This window comes from Pleurodeles waltl, chromosome 2_1 (genome assembly GCF_031143425.1).
Source record: "Pleurodeles waltl isolate 20211129_DDA chromosome 2_1, aPleWal1.hap1.20221129, whole genome shotgun sequence".
In the NCBI taxonomy this organism is placed as follows: domain Eukaryota; kingdom Metazoa; phylum Chordata; class Amphibia; order Caudata; family Salamandridae; genus Pleurodeles; species Pleurodeles waltl.
In genome coordinates this window covers 374,206,813-374,229,598 of record NC_090438.1, presented here as the reverse complement: position 1 = coordinate 374,229,598, position 22,786 = coordinate 374,206,813, and the positions used below count along the sequence as shown (strand labels likewise).

The following is a 22,786-nucleotide window of genomic DNA, read 5'->3' as shown; positions in this document are numbered from 1 at the left end:
GAGGCAGTGTATTCCTTTGTTTCATGGTCATTAAGTAGTGATAGAGAGCAAACATGCACAGCCCACTCGGATAGACTGAAAACAGCTTTAGTGTGTCTTCATGTACAGTAATGCTAAATATCATAGCATCCATCTTCCTACCAGCAGCTACTGGCAAGTAAGTGCACCATTCAAATGATAGCCATCACATTATTTGTTAATCTTATTACAACAAGATACTCCTGAGCGGATGTTCATCTTTACATTGATTAACACCTAGATGCAATGAGGCTAATTTACAAAGGCATTTATGAATAAATGAAGTAGTATTACAGCAGTACTAGTTTGTATACTCATGGATAATTGTGAATTTGCCCCACAGAGTCTCCATTCGTGTCTAACGTAAGTCTTCACAGAGTTTTCAGAACATGCTTATTCTTGTATAAGTATAACGATGTAAAGAAATGTATATCAATATATGTGACCAGGTAGTGTGGCCAGGCAAGATGGCCGCCAAGACGTGAATCTTTGCAGCTCCTGGCAGCCTGCCTGAAATCCTAAACCATCTTGCTGATACCCCAACCATGGCAGAGTGAAAACTTGCCTGACGAGTGCCCGCGAAACCAGGATAGACCCTCAAGGGTGCTGACCGAGTGGTGGAAGCAGCAGCATGGGACGTGGTCGTCCTGGGCCGGACACCAGCGAGACTCGGTCTGGGCCTGGGTTGCATGGTGGGCAATGGGGCACGGATGGACTGCAGCACCCCATGCCTGTGCGAATGGAATGATAGCAGATAACAGTAGCCCCGCAGTAAGTGTGGTAGAGTGCCGAGCAGACTGTGCTGCTGCGGTGTGCGCTGGGCCCTTGGGGACTGTGGCAATACCAGGGGCCCCATGGCGGAACCAAAGAGAGATGCCCACCCCCAACTGAACTGAGGGGGGCAGTGAGTGCCTGTCCTGGGGCATCGGGCCCCCATTGCACCACGGGAGGGACATGTTAGGTAGTGGCATTTCGGGCCTGAGGAGTGAGCGGCCTTGGCAGTAGAGCCCAGACCTGCTCCTATACGCCAGCTGTAGTGGCACTATTGACAGGCAGGGCTGTACCAGGGAGTGCTGGACCTGGAAGATCAAGGCCATCCTCAAGCCCCACAGATGAGCTGGAAGAGGGGTGGAGGACCCCCGTGTACTTACCAAGGTGCCTGCCTGGCACCAATGACGTCTCACCCCTAGACCACCCAAGTCCCCATGACAGTAGGCCCCAGAGGACTGGAAGGGAGGCACAGGTCCCCTTCACTGAATGGGGCAGCGCTGATGTAGCAGGGCCAAGAGCCAGCCCCCACCACATATAGCGCTGAAGCCTGTTAATTCTATGACACGCACAATACTCCGGCTCTGAGAACGTGACATGTGCCCCTTGTGTGTGGGCCTGTGCCTTTGTGACGCATGGACTGACCTCTGACCCAAAAGCCTGGCATCGTTCATTGACAGCATCAAACTTCCCTGGATCAGGCCATTACATAGCCGAGTGATTTGTGGTTCCCCCCTTCCAGGGGTTTTTGGACTGCTGCTTAAAATGGGGCCGGGCAGGCCCAACAGATTGGTAGTCTAAGCATCAAACAGAGTGGATCTCTACCTCTTTTGGACACCAATAGCCTGCACCCACCCCTTGTTGAACGACTGCTCATGCCGCCCCACTGGCCACCTTTTTAGGAGTGACAAGGGGGACTAGCAGGTCAGCGGAACAACATCAAAGGGGCACACTACATGCGACGTTTGTTTTCTCATCACCACCTGACACCCTATCATCTACAGAAGTGCCAACATGGATACAAAAGGGGGTGCCTGCCTCCTGCCTCCAGTGAAGCTGCCCGCTGCCACCTCGGACCTGACAGCGATGACGTTCCATACAAACGGACCACTACCCACCCTCACAGATGCCAAGCTGGAAAAAGGTCCTTGACGCCATAACTGAAACCAGGCAACATATAAGAAACCACGTTGACGCTGTAGCTACAGAAGTGGGGCTCCTGCGGGAAGATCAGAAAAAGTGTCCACCCACATCACGCACAAGGAGAATGCACTCAACGACATTCACCTAGTGATCTCTGAGCTGGAGGGGCAAGTCAGATCTCTAACTGCAAAGGTCAAGGAATTAGAGAACAAAGCAGAAGAAGCAGAAGGTCACTCCAGAAGAAATAATCTTTGGATTGTGGGTTTCTCAGAAGGGGGCAGAAGAACCCAACCCGGTCTGCTTCTTCTAAACATGGCTAGTGCAGGTGACCTGACAGGCCCTGACACCTTATCACCCTACTATGTGATAGAGTGAGCGCATTGAGTACCAACATACAGACCCCCAGTGGGAACACCCTCGAGACCAGTAGTATCCCAGCTCCTAAATTGTAGAGAAAGGAGGCCATACTGGATGTGTCACACACAGTCCAACCACTCATGTGTGAAAATGCCTGAGCTTTTCTGTTCCTGGATTACACCCTTGCAGTACATCGCTGGCAGGTGTCCTTCCTGGGGGTTGAGAGGTGCTTTCGGCAAGTGGGCCTACAATACTCATGGCTGTTCCCAGCGAAACTAAAGATCATGGTCAATGGAACTCGTTACTTCTTCACCAAGCCTGAGGATGCCTAGGACCGGTTGGAGCAGAGGGGATATAAAGCTTTAACTTTGCCATCCCCGCGCCCTTGCTCTGACAAGAGGAACTGCTGAGGAAGGAGCAATAACTGGGTCACTCAACCAGGTAAGCTGCTGGGAGCTCCCACCCCAACCCAGACGCGATAGGACCAGATGCATGGGCTATCAGTTGCATTCACACTGTTGCTGCTCACCACCTCCTCAGACTGCAAATGAACAACTCTCGGACCCTGAATTAGACACGTCTCCCAGTGCGGCCCCATCTGAGATTTTGCCTGACATAACCCCACAAACTGCTTAATCCATATATACACCCCTTGTTTGCCCACAACAGAAATGACGTTCTGTGCACTATTGTTTGCGGGCCCTGTTTGACTTTATTAAAATAATAGAGTGGACAACACTAAGGGCCTGATTACAACTTTGGAGGAGGTGTTAATCTGTCCCAATAGTGACGGTAAAGTGACAGATATACCACCAGCCGTATTACGAGTCCATTGACGGATATACCACCAGCCGTATTACGAGTCAATTATATCCTATGGAACTCGTAATATGGCTGGTGGTATATCCGTCACTTTACCGTCACTTTTGGGACAGATTAACACCTCCTCCAAAGTTGTAATCAGGCCCTAAGTGCCTAGTGGCTGAATTCACTCTAGCCGTCACAAATAAATTGGCCCTACTCCTGGGCAGTCACAGCCTGTACTACAGGGTGAATGGGAGTACCCCTTCTTTGGGATCATTTGTTAATTGTTTGTGCGTTTTAGGATCACCCTGGCTTGGGAGTTGTGGGTCAGTGTTGTTGTTACACTTTAAACATTTATGGAAGTCTTGCAACATGCTTTGCATTCCTCGCTCACACTGTCCATCCTGCCCTTGCTTATCCCGCCCAGGTGCAAATAGCATTCCTACAGGAAACTAACATAGCAGGAGGGGAAGATGTTAAATTGCAGTGGCAATAGAGCGGTCATTGCTCCACATACTCTGGTTTTGCAAGAGGAGCTCTCATTTGAATCCGGTCTGGTGTTCCTTTTCACCATAAGATAACCTTAATTGATCGAGAAGGGTGATATGTATTAGTGGAAGGGACCCTAGATGGCAAACCTATCCTACTGGGTAGTATCTATGCTCCTAATGTGGTGCAACCAGCCTTTTTTACCCAATTAAAGACTGTCCTAACCAAATGGGCACTAATTCCTTGGTTGCTGGGAGTGGCCTTTAACAGTGTATTTGATTTGTAACTAGATCGCTCACATCCCCCCTACCGACTTTGCCTGTTGTGACAACGGCTGCCCTCTTTGACAAATGGTTGACGCACTGGCCATTAATAGATAGCTGGCACACACTTTACCCAGTCACCACGGAATACACCCATTACTCACCCCCACATGACTTACAGGAAAGACCAGACTATGGCCCTCATTACGATTTCGTCAGTCTTTTTGCAAGACCGCGTCATCGCGGGCACCTGAAGACCACCAGTGTTGGCAGTCCGAAGACTCACGAGGATAGATTCACTATCGGATTTCTGCTCATTTAAGGGTGGAAATCTGACACCGATGGCAGGTGAGAGGCGGTTCCAACTCCAGCACCGCCAAGCAAAGGGGAAAACCGCCTGCCATATTACGGCATGTAATATGGCACGGTGGTCCTAGCACGGTGGTATGGTGCTAGAAACACGGACACCCATCCCCTCCTGGATGACCAGCTCACCCAGACAGGTAAGTAGACCATCCAAAAGGGGGTAGGGGGTGTGGTGTGTGTGTGAGTGCGTGTGTGTATGTATGTGTACATGGAGGGTGTGTGTGCCTGAATGGAAGCAGAGAGGAGAGGGATGTGTCAGGGTGCAAGTGAGTAGGTGTGTGTATTGGGATGCGTGTGAGTAGGGGTGTTTGTGAGGCAGCTTGCGATTGAGTGGGGGTGTATGTCAGGGAGTCTGTTGGTGAGTGGGGGTGTATGTCAGGGAGTCTGTTGGTGAGTGGGGGAGAGTGCATGAGTGTGTTGATGAGTGGGGTTGCATGCATGAGTGTGCTGATGAGTGGGGGTGCCTGTATGAGGGTGTGTGGACGTGTGGGGGTGCGTGTCTGTGTGCAAGCGAGTGGGTGTCTGGATGTATGCGTGCGGTTGGGGTGTGTCTGCAAGTGTGGGGGGGTGTCTGCAAGTGTGTGGATGGGTAGGGAAGTGTTTGCAGGTGTGTGGGCGTGTGTGGTAGGGGTGTGTCTGAGACAGAAATTGGGATTTCTGTCACCAGCTGTGTTACCACCAGGGTTTTTGTGGCAGGGTGACCGCTGCAGAGAGCCTGCCAGCTTGCCGAGTTGTAGTACCCCTGGTGGTCTTATGGCTGCCGCCGGGCTGAAGGTGCTCACTTCTGGCCTGTGGTCTGACAGCCCTGGTGGTACTGGCGGAGTTGTGACAGTTTGGCTTCAGCCAAACCGCCACACTCGTAATGCAGTGGTCTTTACCACTGGGTCTGCGGCAGTAAGACTGCCGCCACACTCGTAATGAGGACCTACATCATATGTTGCACCTCCCTTCAACTACAATTTACCTCTGCTAAATGTTTAGGGAAAAATGTCTCTGACCATAACCCACTCTTAACACTCTTTGACTGGGGGATAGCTTACTCGTCAGTCCCCACGTGGCACTTACAGCCTGCAGCGTCGGAAGATCAGGCATTCAGAGAGTCCACTGATGAAGTCTTATCATACTTTCTAACTGAGACCTGGGGCACTGTCACATCTCACACTGTGGACTGGGAGGCGCTAAAGGTAGAATTGCGGGGCCACTGCAACTGCACCTCGGTGGGGGATAAGGCAGAGCCACATAGCAGTCTCCTACAGAAGGTAAATAAACTTAGACAACTGGCGGCAGAGTCCCATTCTGACACTACGCAATGTCAGCAACTGACCAGAGCCACTGAGACACATGCACGTTTAACGGAACAACTACGGCACCTGGATTTTAGGGCATAATAAGCTAAACTGCACATTGAAGGGAATAAATCAGGCCAGCTCCTAGCACAGCTCCTGTGTAGTGCCACTCCTAACTCCCCTATTACAGCAATTAAATGCACCCCTATGCTCATGCTTACAAGTCAAAGGGACAAAACACGAAGCATTCACCACACATTACACAGCATTGTATAACCCTCCCCTTTATACAGGATGCAAAGTATATACACCTTCCTCCAAGAAGCCATGCTGCCCATGCTGGAGCCCGGGACACGGAAGGAACTCAACATACCTATCGCGATACAGGAAATACGTGATGCGATCAAAGATGCACCCATCTACAAAACCACGGAACTGGACGGGTTCCCCATAGAGTTTTATAAGGCCTGTATACTGTTGCTAGCTCCTAGGCTTTTGAACTTTTCCAAGTTGTCCTGGAAGAAGGATGGCTCCCCCCCTCCCTCCACGAATCTCTGCTGATATCGCTCACCAAACCCAGAAAAGATTATTTAGAACTAACCTCTTACCACCCTCTCTCTGTGGATGGGTCCAATTACAAAATACTCAGTAAGATTATTGCCTCTCGCCTCCTGGAACATACGCCCACACTGGTCCGCACTAACCAGAATGGTTTTATCCCTTGCAGATCATCCACCACAGTGTACATCCAGTGCCTCACAGGCTAATGGAATGCTTCTCCACCCAATAGCCTTATGCTCCTTGAATGGTACTAGACCTAGAAAAAGTGTTTGATACTCTAGACTGGGACTATATGCTTTCCACCTTCACAACCCTGGGAATCAAGGGGCGACTACAAAGCCTGAAAAGGCTCCTCTACATGGACCCCACAGCCCGGGTGAAGATCGGGCAATGTATATCTCTCCCTTTTTCAGTGACAAGAGGGACGTGTCAAGGCTATCCCCTATCATCTTTGCCTTGCTCTGGAACCCCCTGCACAGAAACTGCAGCAGCACGCCAAAGCGTGGGTGATACTGATAGATGGTGTAGTGCACGCAGCCTCCATATAGAACGATGATGTACTAATTTATATACATGACATCAGGCAGGGCATAGATGACATAACAGTTATCCTACTGGAATTCTGAGCAGCCTCAGGGTTGGGTGTTAACTGGACTAAATTATGTCTCTTCCCCCTTCACCCTAACTGCCCACCTCAACACTTCCAAGTGGACCATTATATTATGTGGTGGGAAGCTTACACCTGTCATTATTTGGGAATAAACATCTACCACAACACTCAAGATCTTATAGATGGTAACCTTACTAGAGACATTGCCTCCCTGCAACCGCAGATGGCCTTCTGGAGCACACTCCTACTTACCGTACAAGGTAGGATTTCATTATCCAACATAGTTATGTTCTCTTGCTTTTTATACTATTTACACAATCTACCTGTAAACATCCCAAGATTTGTATTTCACAGGCTCCACGGGTTGTTGGGATGATTAATTTGGAATAAGGGTAGATGAGGTATTGCACTACGAAAGCTGCACCTGTCAGTTGAAAAAAGGGGGGGTTCTAGGAGCCCCTAATTTTGAGCACTATTACCTGGCTGCCCAGATTCAGTGGTCTGCCTGATGGCTGGCAGGTTGCTTTCTAGATGAAGTGGGACTCGCCCCTCCAATATAGGGCAAATATGTGGTGCGGAAAACATTTTTCCCCAATGTCGCACCACCTCAGCACTCCAGTGTCCTGCTCAAAAGCAGCCCATGACAGTTATAGGCATAAAGTCTGACTAATGTCCCTAATCCCACAGTACTCCCCCAAAATAAAACTCACCGTTATTAGCCAGTTCCGCGCAGTGCTGGGGCAGGCAGGTATCCAAAGCTGAGAAGCAGCGGGTATAACCACTTTAGGTGCTTAGTTTCATGACAAGGCACTACTGCCCTTTGATCAGTTATGGGCAGATGGGGCCATACCAGCCAGGCACTTCCTTGTGCATGGCAAGTTATTCACAGAACTAACTGATCTATGGTACATCAAGAATGCAGAGCCCGAACATCACCCTCTGGTACACATACGTCATATCATGGGCCGTTGGCACCAACTAATCACCTGGCTCACTCGTGCATTAACACACACCGTCCAAGACTCCTTGCTATTTATCCATCTGAACTGGGAACAGGAGATGGTTAGACAACTCACAGACAAGGAACGCGAAATTATATTAATTTACCCTAGGAAAGTTTAGCAAAATGCAAAATGTCAATACATCCAGCACAACATACAGCATAGGGCCTACTTTACACCCGCAGCCCTGCACCGCATATTTGGTTCCTCCCCAGAATGCCCCAGATGTCGAGGCCTCAATGTGGATTTGGCACATATGTTTTGGTCCTGCTCAGAGGCTGAGCGACTCTGGACGGATATTACCGGTGCCATTGACAGGGCCAATACTTGTACCATAGAAAGTGCTCTTCTTGGTCTATTCAAATGCCCAAAAAGAGCAACGGTAACCCACCGGTTCATAGACTTTGGTCTATGATTTGGCAGCAGGACCATTGCTACCCACTAGAAAGCTCAGGCTCTCCCAAGTATACATTACTTGTGCGCAGCATTGTTAAAATGGGGAAAAGCTAGAACAGTAGTGCTAAAATGGAGGAGGCATGGGGACTTCGGAGGACACCTATTGCAGCTGGCTGAGGGATGCACATGCAGAGACTTGCAACTATACAAAGGACAGCTTCCGACTTAGCTCCCCCGACCATATCACCTTTATCCCCCCAATGCTCACTCCACTACCTTTAAGTCCCATCCGACTGATTTCTCCCTAATACCCTCAATGTGTATAGGCTCGCTGATGGGCTAGGTCACCAACCTGACTCACCCCCTCACTTTACCCCATGGTCTCCAATTGCAAGGATTAATAAGAGAACAGGATGACCAGAGGATAAAGAAAGTAACCACAATTTTGCATGCTGCATTAATGTTCAATTCATGATTTACTTTGTTTATGCTGACTTCCCTTTTTCATGTTAATGTTTAAGAAAAGAGCAAACCGGGGCACTCCAAACAAAGAGAGTCCAAAAGTCGGGTGACTTAGTGTGGAAAAGTTTAATCCTCAGTAATTGGTCGTTGAATCATAGTTCAAAATTGTTTGAATCCACATATGAGAAAGTATATAGAAGGTTACAATAACAAACTGACTCCTCAGAATGAACAGGCATAGATGAGCAACAAAACAGCCGAGTCATGTTAATGTTTATAGACTCAAAAGAAGAAAGGGATGCGGCCTTATGCGTCTACTATGCGTCCATATATGTAAACCTGCATGACAAAATTTACAAAGCATAGATCTGGAAAAATTAATGCTTCATAACTAAACGCAGAATCCTAATAAAAATTGGTTTAAGAGAATCAATATCTGTCATTAATGGATAGTATCATCTTTGAGAAGAGCAACACAGAACTTGACACTGTGGTCTCTGGTGATGGGTTGACACCATAAAATATTCCTGTTTTAGGACTAAGCAGTCTTTGTATTCCTTAATGAAACCACTATGCTATTAGGCTATATCATGTGCTTTCTTTCATTTTAAAGCATAATTCTTGTTTGTTGTGGAATAGGATTATTGGTGAACTCTAAACTCTGATGTAGAATACAGAGCATTTCTGCTGTTTGTCACAACTGTTGCTTTCTGATCGTCTGAAAACACATATGTTCAGGCCCTGTCACCTTTAAAGCAAGTATCAAGGCTATGGACTTTCTATGAAACTAATTGAGTAGGCTTCGCCACTTTCAACACTTCTGGAAGCACTTGTATTAAAGCACTGCTTTAATGGAGTACCTCTCTGAAGACAGTCATTATGTGATTACAAAATATATTCCCATAGAAGACTATTTGGTTAAATATAAGCATGGGGGAATAAGAGAGAGAGAGAGAAGAGGGAGAGAGAGAGAGGGGGGGGGATAGAGTGTGTGCCTGTCTGTGTGTGTGTGTGTGTGTCTGTGTCTGTGTGTTTCTAGCCCAGTTAAAGGAGCAAAGTGTGTTTCACAGAGAGCCTAGATAAGTCATCTGGATGGCTTGAAATATCAACATATCCTTAGGTTTGATTGTCATTTAAGAGTTTTATTACATTCTGAAACGAAGAAGAGCTAAGTTTGTTTCTAGAATAGAATTAATTTAGCTTCTATTGCGAAGATGATCCTGGGCTACGACAATGACATGTTTAAATCTGCTTTGGTGTTTTACTTCAAGACAAGGCCGAACTCCCAAGCTCAATGAATTTGTCTACTTTGCCAAGCAGGATGTCTATACCAGCCTGGATGGGTCATGGGTCATGGGTCATCATCCAGAGACCTTTGCAGCTCTTAGAAACCCAATACAATAATGGCGAGAAAATATTACAATTATTATGGGAGGAAAAATTACTACGCAATACATTATCAAAAGATAAATAACAAATGTAATAAACATAGGAATATATTACTATCTAAAGAGTTTCTGTAAAACATACATAAAATGGGAAATAGAGGAAAACCACAAAAGGGAAATTGAGACAATGGGCAAGGGAGACCGAGGTAAATCATATCAAGTAAAATGGCAAGTAGCTTAATAATTTCAAAATTCTAAATACTACCCCCACTATTTGAACCAACCTGTTTGAGTTTTTTGATTTATTTAGCCCACAAACAGAGGCATTTTTCTTTCTAAAGTCACCAATGTCCCTCCCAAGAGTTTCTCCATGCCATATTTAGAGGAAGGCGCTTGCCTGCTTCTTCAAAAACCTTTAACGCTTACACATTTCTGTGAGACATTTATCAAAAACGTCTGTGATATCGAAATCCACCAAAAATAAACAGTTATGCTAAAGCTCACTTACTTAATTCCCTTGGGTCTGTTCATTATTTTTTATCTCGGTTCTAGTGACATTAATTTATTTTTTACTTAGGTGACTTGATTGTTACATTCTTACTTTCTCGTTTATTTTTCGGTACATTGTTGACTTTGATCTTTAACTGTTGTGAATTGTGCTGAAATTCTTAACTTCTTCTGCAAGTTAACTTTTTAATTCAGCCAGGCCACAAAAATAAGAAAAAGATTAGGCACGTGGTGTTCAGCTTGCTTCCTTGTTTCACGGGTGATCTACCTAAATTGCCTAGTATACAAAATGTTGTTTCTATGAATTCTTTATATTTAAATTGCAAAATCAGAGGTAAAAACAAATTACTGTCACACGTTTCCCTTGTCCTGTATCATTGCATTTTTCAAGCAGGAATGGTAAAGACAAGGACATAAACTAAGGTACTGATCATTAATTAAAACAGTTTCCCTTTTATTAATTAAGAAATTATTATAGTCAAGGACATTTCATGATCAAATCGACAAGATAATTTGGTTGTGATACAGATATAAATATATTTTGTCCTTTCCATTCAGTAAACTTCATTTCTGTGGCAGCGGCAAAAATAGTATTTCCCAGGCCTAATGATCATGACAGAAGTTTCTGCTTATATTACAGCTATATTAGCTATTGGCCGCAAATGCTAATGACTGAGCCAACCCTAAAGGGAACTGGGCCAGAACTAAGGCTAAAATGTGCTTGGCATAAAGGTAATCCCAAAATAGCTTCAGAATAGGAGCTGCAGTGTTTGTAATTTATAATGTTCTTTCAAGCTAATATTTTTCGTGAACATTCACATTGCCAAATGTGTAAAAGGACAGGTTACTTTTAATGGTGGAAGGTAGCAAGCTCACAGAGTTATTTTGAACCGCTTCACGAAGAACTATGGAAAAGTTTGCAACTTTGTAAACGGTGTCAAGTTTTACGCTCTGCCACATTTGCATAAAAATCATGACTTTTGCAACAATTTATGTTGCAGAAGTTAACTTTGCAGGAAAGTATTCTGCATGCATTTGCCACTAAGCATGCTGCAAAAGGTCAACATGCTGAGATATAGTTTACATGTTTTCCATCTTGACTGAGGTTGACTACAGTGGAAATTACCCCATAATGTGCAGAAAATGCTTTGTAAAAACATGAGAGTAACCCTTCTACATTAAGGGGACAAGTTCTCTAAAGACAAAAACACATTGACGCTCGCCTAGGTTTTGTGCCATGTTCAATAATCAATTCAGTAATGTGCTGTGCAAACTGTGCACAATTTAAAAAAAATACAAAAAACATACAAAATATCAGACTTACTTCACAGTTAAAAACATATCATTAAACATTTATATTAAAAAGTAAAATAAAATCATAAACATACAGAAGATCACATTCGGAACCCACCCACCTCTTTGGTTTTACAATTCTTTCTCAATAATCATCATTAAGTGCTGAATACATCTGCAATCCATATTTCAGTACAGTAATGTGAGAAGAGAAATTAGTCTACATTATTCGTTTCACAGGTGTAAAAGCTGGAAAACTTCCAAACAGAAAACAACATATGTAGGTAGTTAATAAAGCCACCCTAATTTGATAAAAACGTCTTAAATACGAGTTAAACACCTCTTGATAAGGAACAACGTTTGTGAGAAAGTAGAACCTGACAAGTTACTTAAACATATTCATGAAAAAACATTTTGGCTCTCTTTTTAAGCCTCCAGATAATGTCCGCCCAAGAAAATGCACCATGGAAATTAGTTCGATTTGAACTATGTTTTTTAGCCAGGTCACAAAGACATCTCTTCAAACCATCTAACAAAAAACTGTTCACACAAGAATATAACAAGGTAATGGAGCAAAGGACTGACACCCTGCTGACGTGGCTGCAATGCTCACAAATAGTCTAGATCAATGTGTGGGTCACCACAGGACAGCAAATGAGCTAGCACCTTCAGTAGGAGTTTGAGGAGACTCTTCAAGAATGTTTGTACATTAGCCAAACAGTTGAAATTTGAAGTCAGTTTTATAAGCTTAAACATGAAAAGTCTCAGCGACAGATAAGCTGCCCTGCCTAGGCAGCAATGGCACCTTCACCGTTCAGTGTCATGCGACAGGCCTTAGAAATAGAGCATCCTGGACTTCCGGAAAGCAAGAGCATGTTGTGCTGCAGTTTAGTGTTGCTATTTAAAAATGGTGAAAAGAACATTTGAACAGTATCACTGTACAAATGGTGGCAGTATTTAAAAACCACTTTACAAATGGGTTTATGAAATTGCCTTCAAGTAGGGTTTTAGAAAATCAGGATGATCCAAAGCATTTGAATAGAATCTAAAAGTAATTTTGCAATTGGTAACTGCATTTCTTCCTCTAAAGAAATACTTAGAGCATTAGGACAAATAATGTTTAAAAGCTCAGTATCCTTGTGACAGGTCAATAAATAATAGAATTAGATACCACATTTTCAAATAAGCACTAACCATCATGGATTCAGGTGTGTGGGGAAGATGGAGGGGGGCTGCAAAAAAATACTGCCGGATTAAAAACCGACCTTAAAATTGGTTCCCTTTGCTCTCAAAATTCAGGTCCTTAACGTTATTAGCAGAACACGGGTGGATTTCTAAAAAATAAAAATACTTTAAAAACTCTTATGATATCCCAAGACAAACAAGCAATCCTTGTTTACATTTCACATGGTTTACATCGTCATGCATTCCCTAAGAGAAATGGCATTTGTCACCAGGTGGCCTGAGTGAGCTCAGGTTGTGGGAAAGTGTTTATGATAGCACACCTTGATACCTCCAAAGCTGAAGAAAAAGGCAGCAAGACAGTGCTTAATTTGTGCTTGTTGTCTCAGGTGCTGAGCACCAGCACTTGTTTCTGAGGGCGGGGCTTATTCTTCTGCCTCAAGCATTTGCTGCGAGCAAAAGACATATATGGGAACCAAGGAGGAAAGGTAAAAATGCAAACGCTTCACAAAGGGAGAAAGTAGAAAGCTGCTAGAGTGAGCTGAAGGGGCAGGGAGTGGCTGTAAATGGATTAGAGGCCCGAGATGGCTTCTGGTTTACCCTGCCTCAGTATTCCGTGTTCGCATATTTTATTGCAGCAGCCACGTGTTTTAAGCGGAGTTCTTTGTGTACTGGCACCTTTTTATTTACAAATGAAGCACTGCAGCAACAGGTTCTCATAGTGCCTTTTAGTGGGTCATACATGTGTGCAGACTACATGCACATTTAATTCTTGGCCTCTCTGCAGAGCGCACAGAGCAATGGTAGCACATGTACCCATTGTGGGACACCGTGAGATAGGCAGTTTGAGGATTTATGAAAGATGTGGAAAGTAAAAGGGCATAGGTGTCTAACAGTGTGAGTGACGGCAGAAGCAAGTGTTGTGAAGGGGAGTGTATTATACAATCTGAAAGCAACTACCCCTTTCACAGACCTTTGTAATATGTAATTAGCACTCTCATGTTTTCAGATTGAAATATTTTCAATTCAAATTATTCACAAAATTATTGGTACTCATTTATTTGATACAGTTTACAGGCACTGGCGGAAGATATGTCTGATTTGTTTTAGGTGCATGTTCGTTGTTGTATTATATGCTGAGAAGAGGATGTGATGTAATGGCCTGACCTGCCAACTCTGGAGCTGGGGGAACCAGGTTTGAGTCTTGGCGTCGGCTCAACATCCTGTGGTTCTGGGCAAATCAGTTCATCCCCCTGTTCCTACAATTCAGCACCTTGAGACCTTCACAGGCAATTTGCTTTGCGTCACAAATCCTGGATTTGGTGGATGCAATAACAGAAAACTCACTGAGAGGCACACAAAATAGTGGGGAGGCAGGATGTTGTGTAAAGTGCAGGATTATTATAAACATGGTTTAACCCACCTTTAATTAATTAGACCGTGCCTTTTGAAAAAAAAGATGTATAGTTATGTTTATTGGCCACACCCATTTAAGAGACCCCTACCTTTTTTTTAACCCCAATTAAAGAACTGCTAAAAATGCACCAAAGATGGAGGGAGACAAAAACAGTTCTAAAAGCCTCATGTGATTCTTATGGGTGGCATGTTCATACTACCAACTTATAATGCCTCCTAAATACAAAATTCATTGTTCAGAAAATATGCACTTTCCATCAAGGATACATATTTTACTTCATAATGCACCAAAATGGACACATGCCACTAAATGGCAGGGCTACCTATACTACAGTTCTGGGTAACTGGAGAATCTGAACAATTTGCTAAGTAAAAACGAGCGCACCTTTTCATGCACTATAACAACTGGATAGAAACACGTTATGTGTTATATTGCCAACAACTTCATACAAACACATATCTGCTTTGTGCTAGACATCGTCCTCGGTTAAATCATAGAGAAAATGAAAACATTGTGATTTTCGAAAAATGCAAAGACATCATGCACCACAAATAATATGGATACAAGTGGTTAATGTTTCAATTTCTCTTTTCATCTCGGAATGCCACCCTCACAAAAGCCGAATTTTGGGTGTGGGGGCTATGGAAACAAAGCTGAAACAACAATACAAGAACCACTTCCTCCTGCTCAGTACTTTTCTAGAGTTGAACATGGCCCAAGACCTCGATGGACCCATCTCACATAAATGGCATTAGAACGCCCACAAACAAGGTGATAAGACATATGTGCATGAAGAGTACGTCATTGATATACAAAAGAGACGAACTGCATCCACTACGAGAATAGGTTACAATCAAAAGTCCAACAGTGAAAAGATAAACATTGGTTCGAAGAGTGATTCTACATTCATTGATGTAGAGTACACCAAATGATTTGAACCAAAAATGTTCTTTTGAATTATGAGTTGACTTCTTTCTAAAATCCATATGTTCTCTTTCGTCCACAGAAAAAATAAACTCTACTGATTCCAATGGGAATCCTTCCAGGGGTCTCCTGTTCAGTCTCTTGTGAGACAGAGACTAAAGTGACTTTCGCAAACCTTTTAGATATTACAAACGTATTCTCCGAAGGCACTTTTCAGTATAACCTTACCAAAGGGAATCACTGCAGGCACTGTTACCTATATCAGACTTGGCATCAAGCATATACCTCATCCATCATTCATGACAAAAACAACATAGGGATTGAGGTCTAAAAAACAGTGCACCTCTCAAAAAAGAGAAACTTGTGCAAGTGCAGTACTTCTTGTTGCTAGATGCTCGGGGCATAAGGGGAACAAGTGGGACAAAGCTTCAAAAAGCAGGAAAATGTGAATGCAAGTGCCTTTCCAGAATTACACTGTGCAATAGAAGGTACTGAGAATAATGCACCTCAGATGTATGTATACCCTCCTAAACACGTCAAACTGCTGTTAGAGGCAAGTAAAGTCCTGAGTTAAATCCTAGCAAAATGGAGATGTGGTTCCACCGTATTGCTTGTTGTGGGAGGTTGTTCAAGCTACAGAGTAGAGCCTGGGTGGGAAGAGGATTGCAATTATACTTGTCTTTAAAGGGATCTGCAATGTACTACTAGGAGAACTACAAGGGAGACTATTAAATAAATAAGATGCATTAATAAACGTTATAAAACAAAAGAGAAATAAACCAAACAAGCACAAACACTATCATCAGATCACGTAAGCTCTTCTACCTAGGCTTTAGTTCAAAACGTACCCAGAGTTGTAGTGAAATAAACCACCTCAAGGCCCCTACCGCACATCCAGTGGTCATGGTGGAAGACCTGAAACATTAAGGTCCAAGGGCATTTGGCATCTCAACCAGTTTAGAGCCAATGCAGTTAAAAATGTAACATCCTGCAGTTTCCTTAATCTTTGTGATTTCCTTCATGGTTGACTAACGTCATTTACGTTTTCCCATCATGTGATATGACAGCATAAGTAAATTCTACTTAACTCTAGGCAAGAAGAGGGGAGAAGCAAGGGACATATTACAGCTAGACTAAAAAGGTGATGTGAGACTGCTGAGAACCCCAGCGAATGTAAGTAGATCCAAACTGGCGACAGTGCAATGCTGAACTGCTGACCCTCTTCCACTGGACCTAGTTGCTGGTATTTGTATGGTGCACATCTGCATCACTAAAGAATATTCTGAGGGATAGACAAATGTCACCCTTTTAGATCACAAAAACCATGTTACTTCCTCATGCTTGTTATCACTCCAAACAAATCCGAACACACCCATCGGACGTATGCACTGTACAAGCATATAACCCACCAACACAGCAAATGTATACCTAGGCAGGTCTGTGGTCTACTAACAAGCCCAAGCACATCTGAACCAGTGTTGTTCACTGACTTCCCAATAAGACTCCCATGTAAGTCAAGTATGACCAAGCATTGTTTCTTCAGCTCACTGAGCCATAAGACACACACTGCTCATCACCAATGAGGCCGAAATGTATCTGGTTTTCTTTCAACTTCCATTTAGATGAGACATGGCCTACAAGCTCCACTTTGACTTGTAAATTGATCCTTAGATGGCAGCGACAGCATTGATTTCGGCGTGGTTGGTCCCTTTCTGTAGTGGCACAGGGAGCATAAAAATGATTTATCTGAAACTATCATGGAGTAGTTATCAGTGTTTAAAATTAACTTAACCATTCCATCCTTTTCCTTATCTTTTTCTGACTACGTAAGCCTAAGCAAAATAACTAAGCTGAGACAAGGGTCCTTGGTCTCACTGTATCAAATGACACAAGGTGCACTTCACTGATGAGGCGAAACACAGCGGATTTGAATGTGAGTGGCCTCTGTCTGTAGCGGGAGAGTGAGTGAAAAAGTGATGGACTGGAATGCCGCCTAAGGAACGAACAGTGGATGAGTTTAATTAAATGATTTCATCCATCACCTACTGTGTTCCCATATTGATTGACATCAAAGACCTTACTTCAAAATAAACTCACCAATATGTACACAGCAAAACTTTACAGTGACTATTTTGGCTCTTTACTTAAGCTATCTTTTATCTCTTTTTCATTGGACAAACTATATCTTTAATCCGCTAGCCTTTATCATTTTTCGCCCATATTCTCCCCTTACAGTTAGGTAATTGCAGCCAACTTTGAGGTTACTGGGCTTGTGAGTGTGCAACATAAAATCTCCGACTTGATGACTGGCAAGAAATGTATTTTTGAGTCTACGGTAATGGAAGCTCTATTTCATTTACAGGGCCCCTGTCACTCGAAATCAAAATTTCATAGTTATGACATTTCATGCTGAAGCTCTAAATGTTAACTTTGCTGATCATGCATATATTGGTAGGGCAGCCTACCTCTAAATGGCAAAGGAGAAATAAAAATGTACAGTGACATCATTCAAGTGTGCAATAAAACAGCCTTACCCGGTATAAATCAAAGACAGAGGAAAGTATTTGAAAAGCTGATTTGTGAAATCCGGAGATATTTGAGGCAAAGCAGGTCATCAAACTACTTAGCGGCTATAATCTTATCTAGAACGACCCTGACCATTATTTTCATTCTAAATTCAGTAATTAGACAGACTAGCAGGCTTGCCTGAGCAACAGACAAAGCTAAAAAGGAGTGGATTGTGTGCTTTAAAACACCGAGCAAGAACAAAAACAAATTCTTTTCATTTAACTGCACCACAATGAAATATATATTTGCACGCTGATCACATGCACCACAGTGTTATCGTAATCAGACTAGTTTAATGAAAAGTGTAATGACTAAGTGGGTTTAACGTCTACGTTATACCAAACTGTTACATCGAGCTTCTTTCCCTTGAATGCATGGAATACAAATGAAACTGTGAATGAAACGGAAGCATGTTTACAATGGAATTCCGCCTTTTTTCACATAAAATGCCCGGCCGTGAGCACGAACTGTATGGAAACAGACAGCGTTTTCAAAAGACCGGCTCGTTGTGCTTACCTTTATCACAGAGGCCCCCACTCTGGATAGGGGACTGTGCATCTGAGCCGCGGCAGCCATGTTAGCTATGGTGTTGAGGTGGTTCATCTGGTTCATTGCCATGGCAACTGACGCAGGAGGAAGGCTGACAGGAAGAAGGGGGTGGGGCATCATCATGAATGGCAAATCTAACCCTAAAAGAAATGGTGTGAACGTTAAAAAGTAGCATCGTAACAAATGTTGCTCTTAAAACACGTTTATGCACAACTCAGAGGTTTCAACCATCGTAAATGATGTTCAAAGGACGTCTGTGTGCGATATGTCCTGAAATGGTTTGCCTAGAAGCACCTGTATTTACATATAAAGGGATGTACCACCGAAGGACTATGTTAAAGAACAAAGATTGTGCCTTTTCACGCACACGTATCATTAGAATTGTCAGAATGAGTAATTTCTATGAGACTGCAAGTATCTCGGCCACAGTATCTGTATTCCTATAAATTGGTATCATTTGTGATGAGCTCTTTCTCCTCATCTTACTTTGTTTATTACCTTATATTCAATTATTTGTTCAAACGTGTGTGTATTTGTATTTATTTGTGTCCTGTGTTTACTCATTATTCGCACATCAAGTCATTTATATTTATTCATAAACTTTTACCAAAAAAACCGAGGTCTAAACACCGTACTGTAATTATTGTTATCTATAGCAAAAGAGAATCATCAAAGTTGCACAACGTTGTGGCAGAGCTTTTACATAGAGCAGCAGCTCTTGCAAGGTAAGTTTGCTTCAAGTGATGTCAAGTCAAAGTCAACTAGTTGCAAATACTTAGAGCATTGAACTAGTCCAGCAGGGAAAATAAAGAGAACGTCTTATGGTTGAAAAAATATATCAATAAAAAACTTTAGACCAGGCAGGCGAAAGTAAATATTTTGCCAAATCTTTGGGAAACCTTTTTTCATCAAAGCCAGTTGAAGTTTTAGGACTGTGCATGACTTCACCAAAACAGGGTTGTTCCACCTGCAGGCGGCACAAGTGGGCCATTTTCCAGCTCAGGATGTCCTGCTTTCTGATGTGGAACATCCTGCAAGTGGATAATAGCAGCTGACCAAAAGATATTGAAGTGGATGGGGCTGGGGTCAGGGTAGGGGAGTGGGAAAGCAGCAATGGAGGCCTGCATCTCCAGGATAATGTAGTGAGGCATAACTCACCCACAGGACCCTACACGGTGAGGGCTAATTTGACAGGGGTTAATCTTAATTGTGAAGGGTAAGGCAAGTGACGTGCCAGTTTTGAGACTCCGACAAAAAGGGGTGTCAAGTGGCACTAAACAATTTACTACTTCATGTGGCCCTCAAGACAGAAGGAACCCTTTTCTGATACCCCATTATTTTGAGAAATATTTCATGCACCTAAATTCATGAAGATTAAAAAGTTTTAAAAACATGTCATGTTGAAAGTTGATTACTTTTGCTGCTTCTGGAACATCTCCAACAGACACCAATAACTAGTTCTAAACTGAAACTATAATCGTTATGAAATAATTAATATTGCACCAACCAACTCCATTGGAAAGTATTTCTAAAAAGTCAGCTGGGATTTCTAATTAAAGGGGTTTAAGAGAGTGTACCCAGTAAATCAAAAGGTACCAATAAATACATAGATGTAGAGAAATCAATGATGGAAAAGGGTGGACAGTCTTATCTGTCTATTAGCCTGTATCTATCCATTCCGTCATACCATAAAACAATCACCAGTGCTGCTCACTGTAATTTACATAAAGGTTTAAAATGTGCTGAAGAAGAAAAAAACGCTGATAACCCAATAATTCGGTCTTTTCACCTTTCTGTAGCATTTCTGGCACATTTTACATAAGAGAGTGGCTGTCTTAACTGTACCAAGTTTGCTAGTCAGGTCTTAATCCCCATATAAATTCCATCTATATCTCTTGTAAACATGGATTTGTTGCCCATGACAAAATAATAAAGGGCTCTGTTATGTTACACTTATTTTCTTGAGGTCCGACAGACACAATGTCACAGTGATTAACTCAATAGAGAATTGCCTCTGAATTCTATGCTTGCATGTATTTATTTTTTTACAGGACTGGTACTCAATCACTTTAGGTGGTTGAGGATGCAGATATTCTTCGCAAATATCAGGAGCCATCAGAAGAAATTGAGACGTGATTCGCCTCACATCGTTCATAATTGACAAGTTTGTACTGAATGCAGATTTCATCACTATTGTCAAACAAAATGAGACTATACTTGTGCAATGGCCTAGATGCCTAGTCACAAAGATTGCAAGACTGGACTATAGAATATAAGCTATAAAAATTATATGATTCATTTATAGATGGTTTAGGAAATGATAGAACAGAGGAGGCCTGTAGTCTCCGTCTACAGGTGACCAAGTGGGGAAATGGGAAATCATCAGGAAAACAATCTCCACTTTGTTCATGAACAGGGAGGATGCTGTTTGACTTGGTAAAGCATGCTAAGCCGTGGATGTTTGAGGGTAAAAGATTGCAATACTTTAAATTGTTTCCGATTTGAATGACAGCAAACCAGTACATCTCATGTGGAAACACTTTGGAATTGTTGACCTTTAGAAGAAGTGCACCAATGCTGCATCCTTTGCTTGGAGTTTTAGCAAGGTAGTAAAACCTTGAAAGAAGCAGTCATAGATGTTCCCAGGAATGCAAGAGTTATCAGTCTGTCCTGTTTGTGTGAAGCAGCAGTTCTCTTAGACACTGATGAGATTAGACTTTATGTTCCTTTTTATGGCTTTATTTGTTCACATTGAGAACCTAATCTTTCTAAATGGAAGGATATGATAGCGTAATAACATTTTACCATGAAAATATAGAAATAAGGTATGGATGGCCTAGAAAAATGTGAGGTCGCTTTTTCTCTGTGATGGTGGCAACTGCACGATAGCCCACGGTTGCTCGGTCAGCACCCAGTGCGGGGAGGAAGCACTCGCTCTCACACTGACTGCATAGGAGACTAGGCTTTGGGTTTAAGCTTCACTCCTTCTGGTCTCTAATTGTGATATGCAAGTTTACTTTTAGTTAAAGTTGGTCGTAGATGTTTAAGGTGGCAGGCTAGCTACCCTTTTACATTGAATGTGATTATGGACATACGGTAGGGCGGTGCACAGTGGTACTGTTGCATGGGAACTACATAAGACAGCTGCCTGACGAGCACCAGTCTTGTAGAATCTTGCATGGCTGTTATTGGGAATGGCAGTAAAGAATGGAAAATCAATCTATAGGTGCAAACATCAGCCAAACTGAATAAACCATCCCATAAACACCCTTCTTAAGCTACCTAGACATAACAAAAATATAAAATTATACCTTGATGAAGTAGACAGGGTACATGGTCACTTGCTGTTTATGAGTTTATATTTCAGTATGTTGTAGCTATGAAGTACATAAGATTTAGCGGCAAGTAAAGCAAAAGCCCGAGTATGTATTGTTATTGTGTTTGTGGAAATCTTTGTCTAGTCGAAAGTGAGTTAGGATAAAGAGTCACTTGCTACACAGCACCGCCCAACATAATGAGTATCCGCAGGAAAGCCACAAAGATGGTGCCAACCGTATACTTGCTGTACTGCCATATGAGACAGAGACAAAAAACAAAGAAACCATCCTTTATAGTGTAGAACGATATAGAGCAATCTGATAGGTAAATATATGTACCTTTTACAACTGTGCTTGACGAGGAACTTGATGAATCGTGAAAAAAGCAAGCCTATGGCACTTGCTGTGTACATCGTAAACAAAACATCCACCAAGCTGGCACATATAAGGCTGAAATGACATACTTGAACCCCAGTCAGCAAATTGATGTCTTTCGAAATTCTAAAAAAGTATTGTTGAAGAATACCCTCCGTACCATTTATGTAACAGAGGGGCTCAGCACAGAGCGGGAACCCCGGTGCCACTGGAAGAGCAGTGCTTCTGTACAAGCATTCCAGCAGAGGAACCGCTGGAGCTGCAGTAATAACATTCATACAACAGCCATATCAAGTCTCCACTTCTGCCAGCCTGCTAGGTACAATCTTACCCTTACAAACAGTTGTTTCCTTTCAAAGCATCTAATAGGTCTGACAAGTCAGAGGGCTGATGCTTTCTTTGGGAGTCACATTTGTCCACAGCATTGGCAACCGACGAGCACCATTTGGAAAAAGCCCAAATCTATAAATCTGATAACACCAATAATTATTATGCGGCAGTCTGGAAATGCTACATTGATGACGTCATGATTATATGACATTGATACTGGATACCTTCAAGCTATGGATAGACTCTAATGATATGGATCTCAAGTTTGTTTTGAATTCTATCAAACAACAAATGTACTTTCTAGATTTGCTTACTAATGAGACTGGGCTCAGTGCGCAAATATGTTGCTATGAATGGGCGCGACTTGCTGTTACAGTAGTGCTGGATTATTACTGAATTCCAGGAGTAAGCT

General features: G+C 42.9%; 1 protein-coding gene across 18 annotated transcripts in view; it reads right to left on the bottom strand.

Moving 5' to 3' along the window:
• Nucleotides 1-22,786, bottom strand: part of DACH2 (dachshund family transcription factor 2) — a 732,802-nt gene that overhangs the window by 196,923 nt on the left and 513,093 nt on the right. For all 18 annotated transcript variants that reach the window (XM_069212664.1, XM_069212678.1, XM_069212666.1 and 15 more), the window contains one exon: nucleotides 18,320-18,492. In XM_069212664.1, coding sequence (XP_069068765.1) covers nucleotides 18,320-18,492 — 173 coding nt within the window. The remainder of the gene's footprint in view (nucleotides 1-18,319; nucleotides 18,493-22,786) is intronic.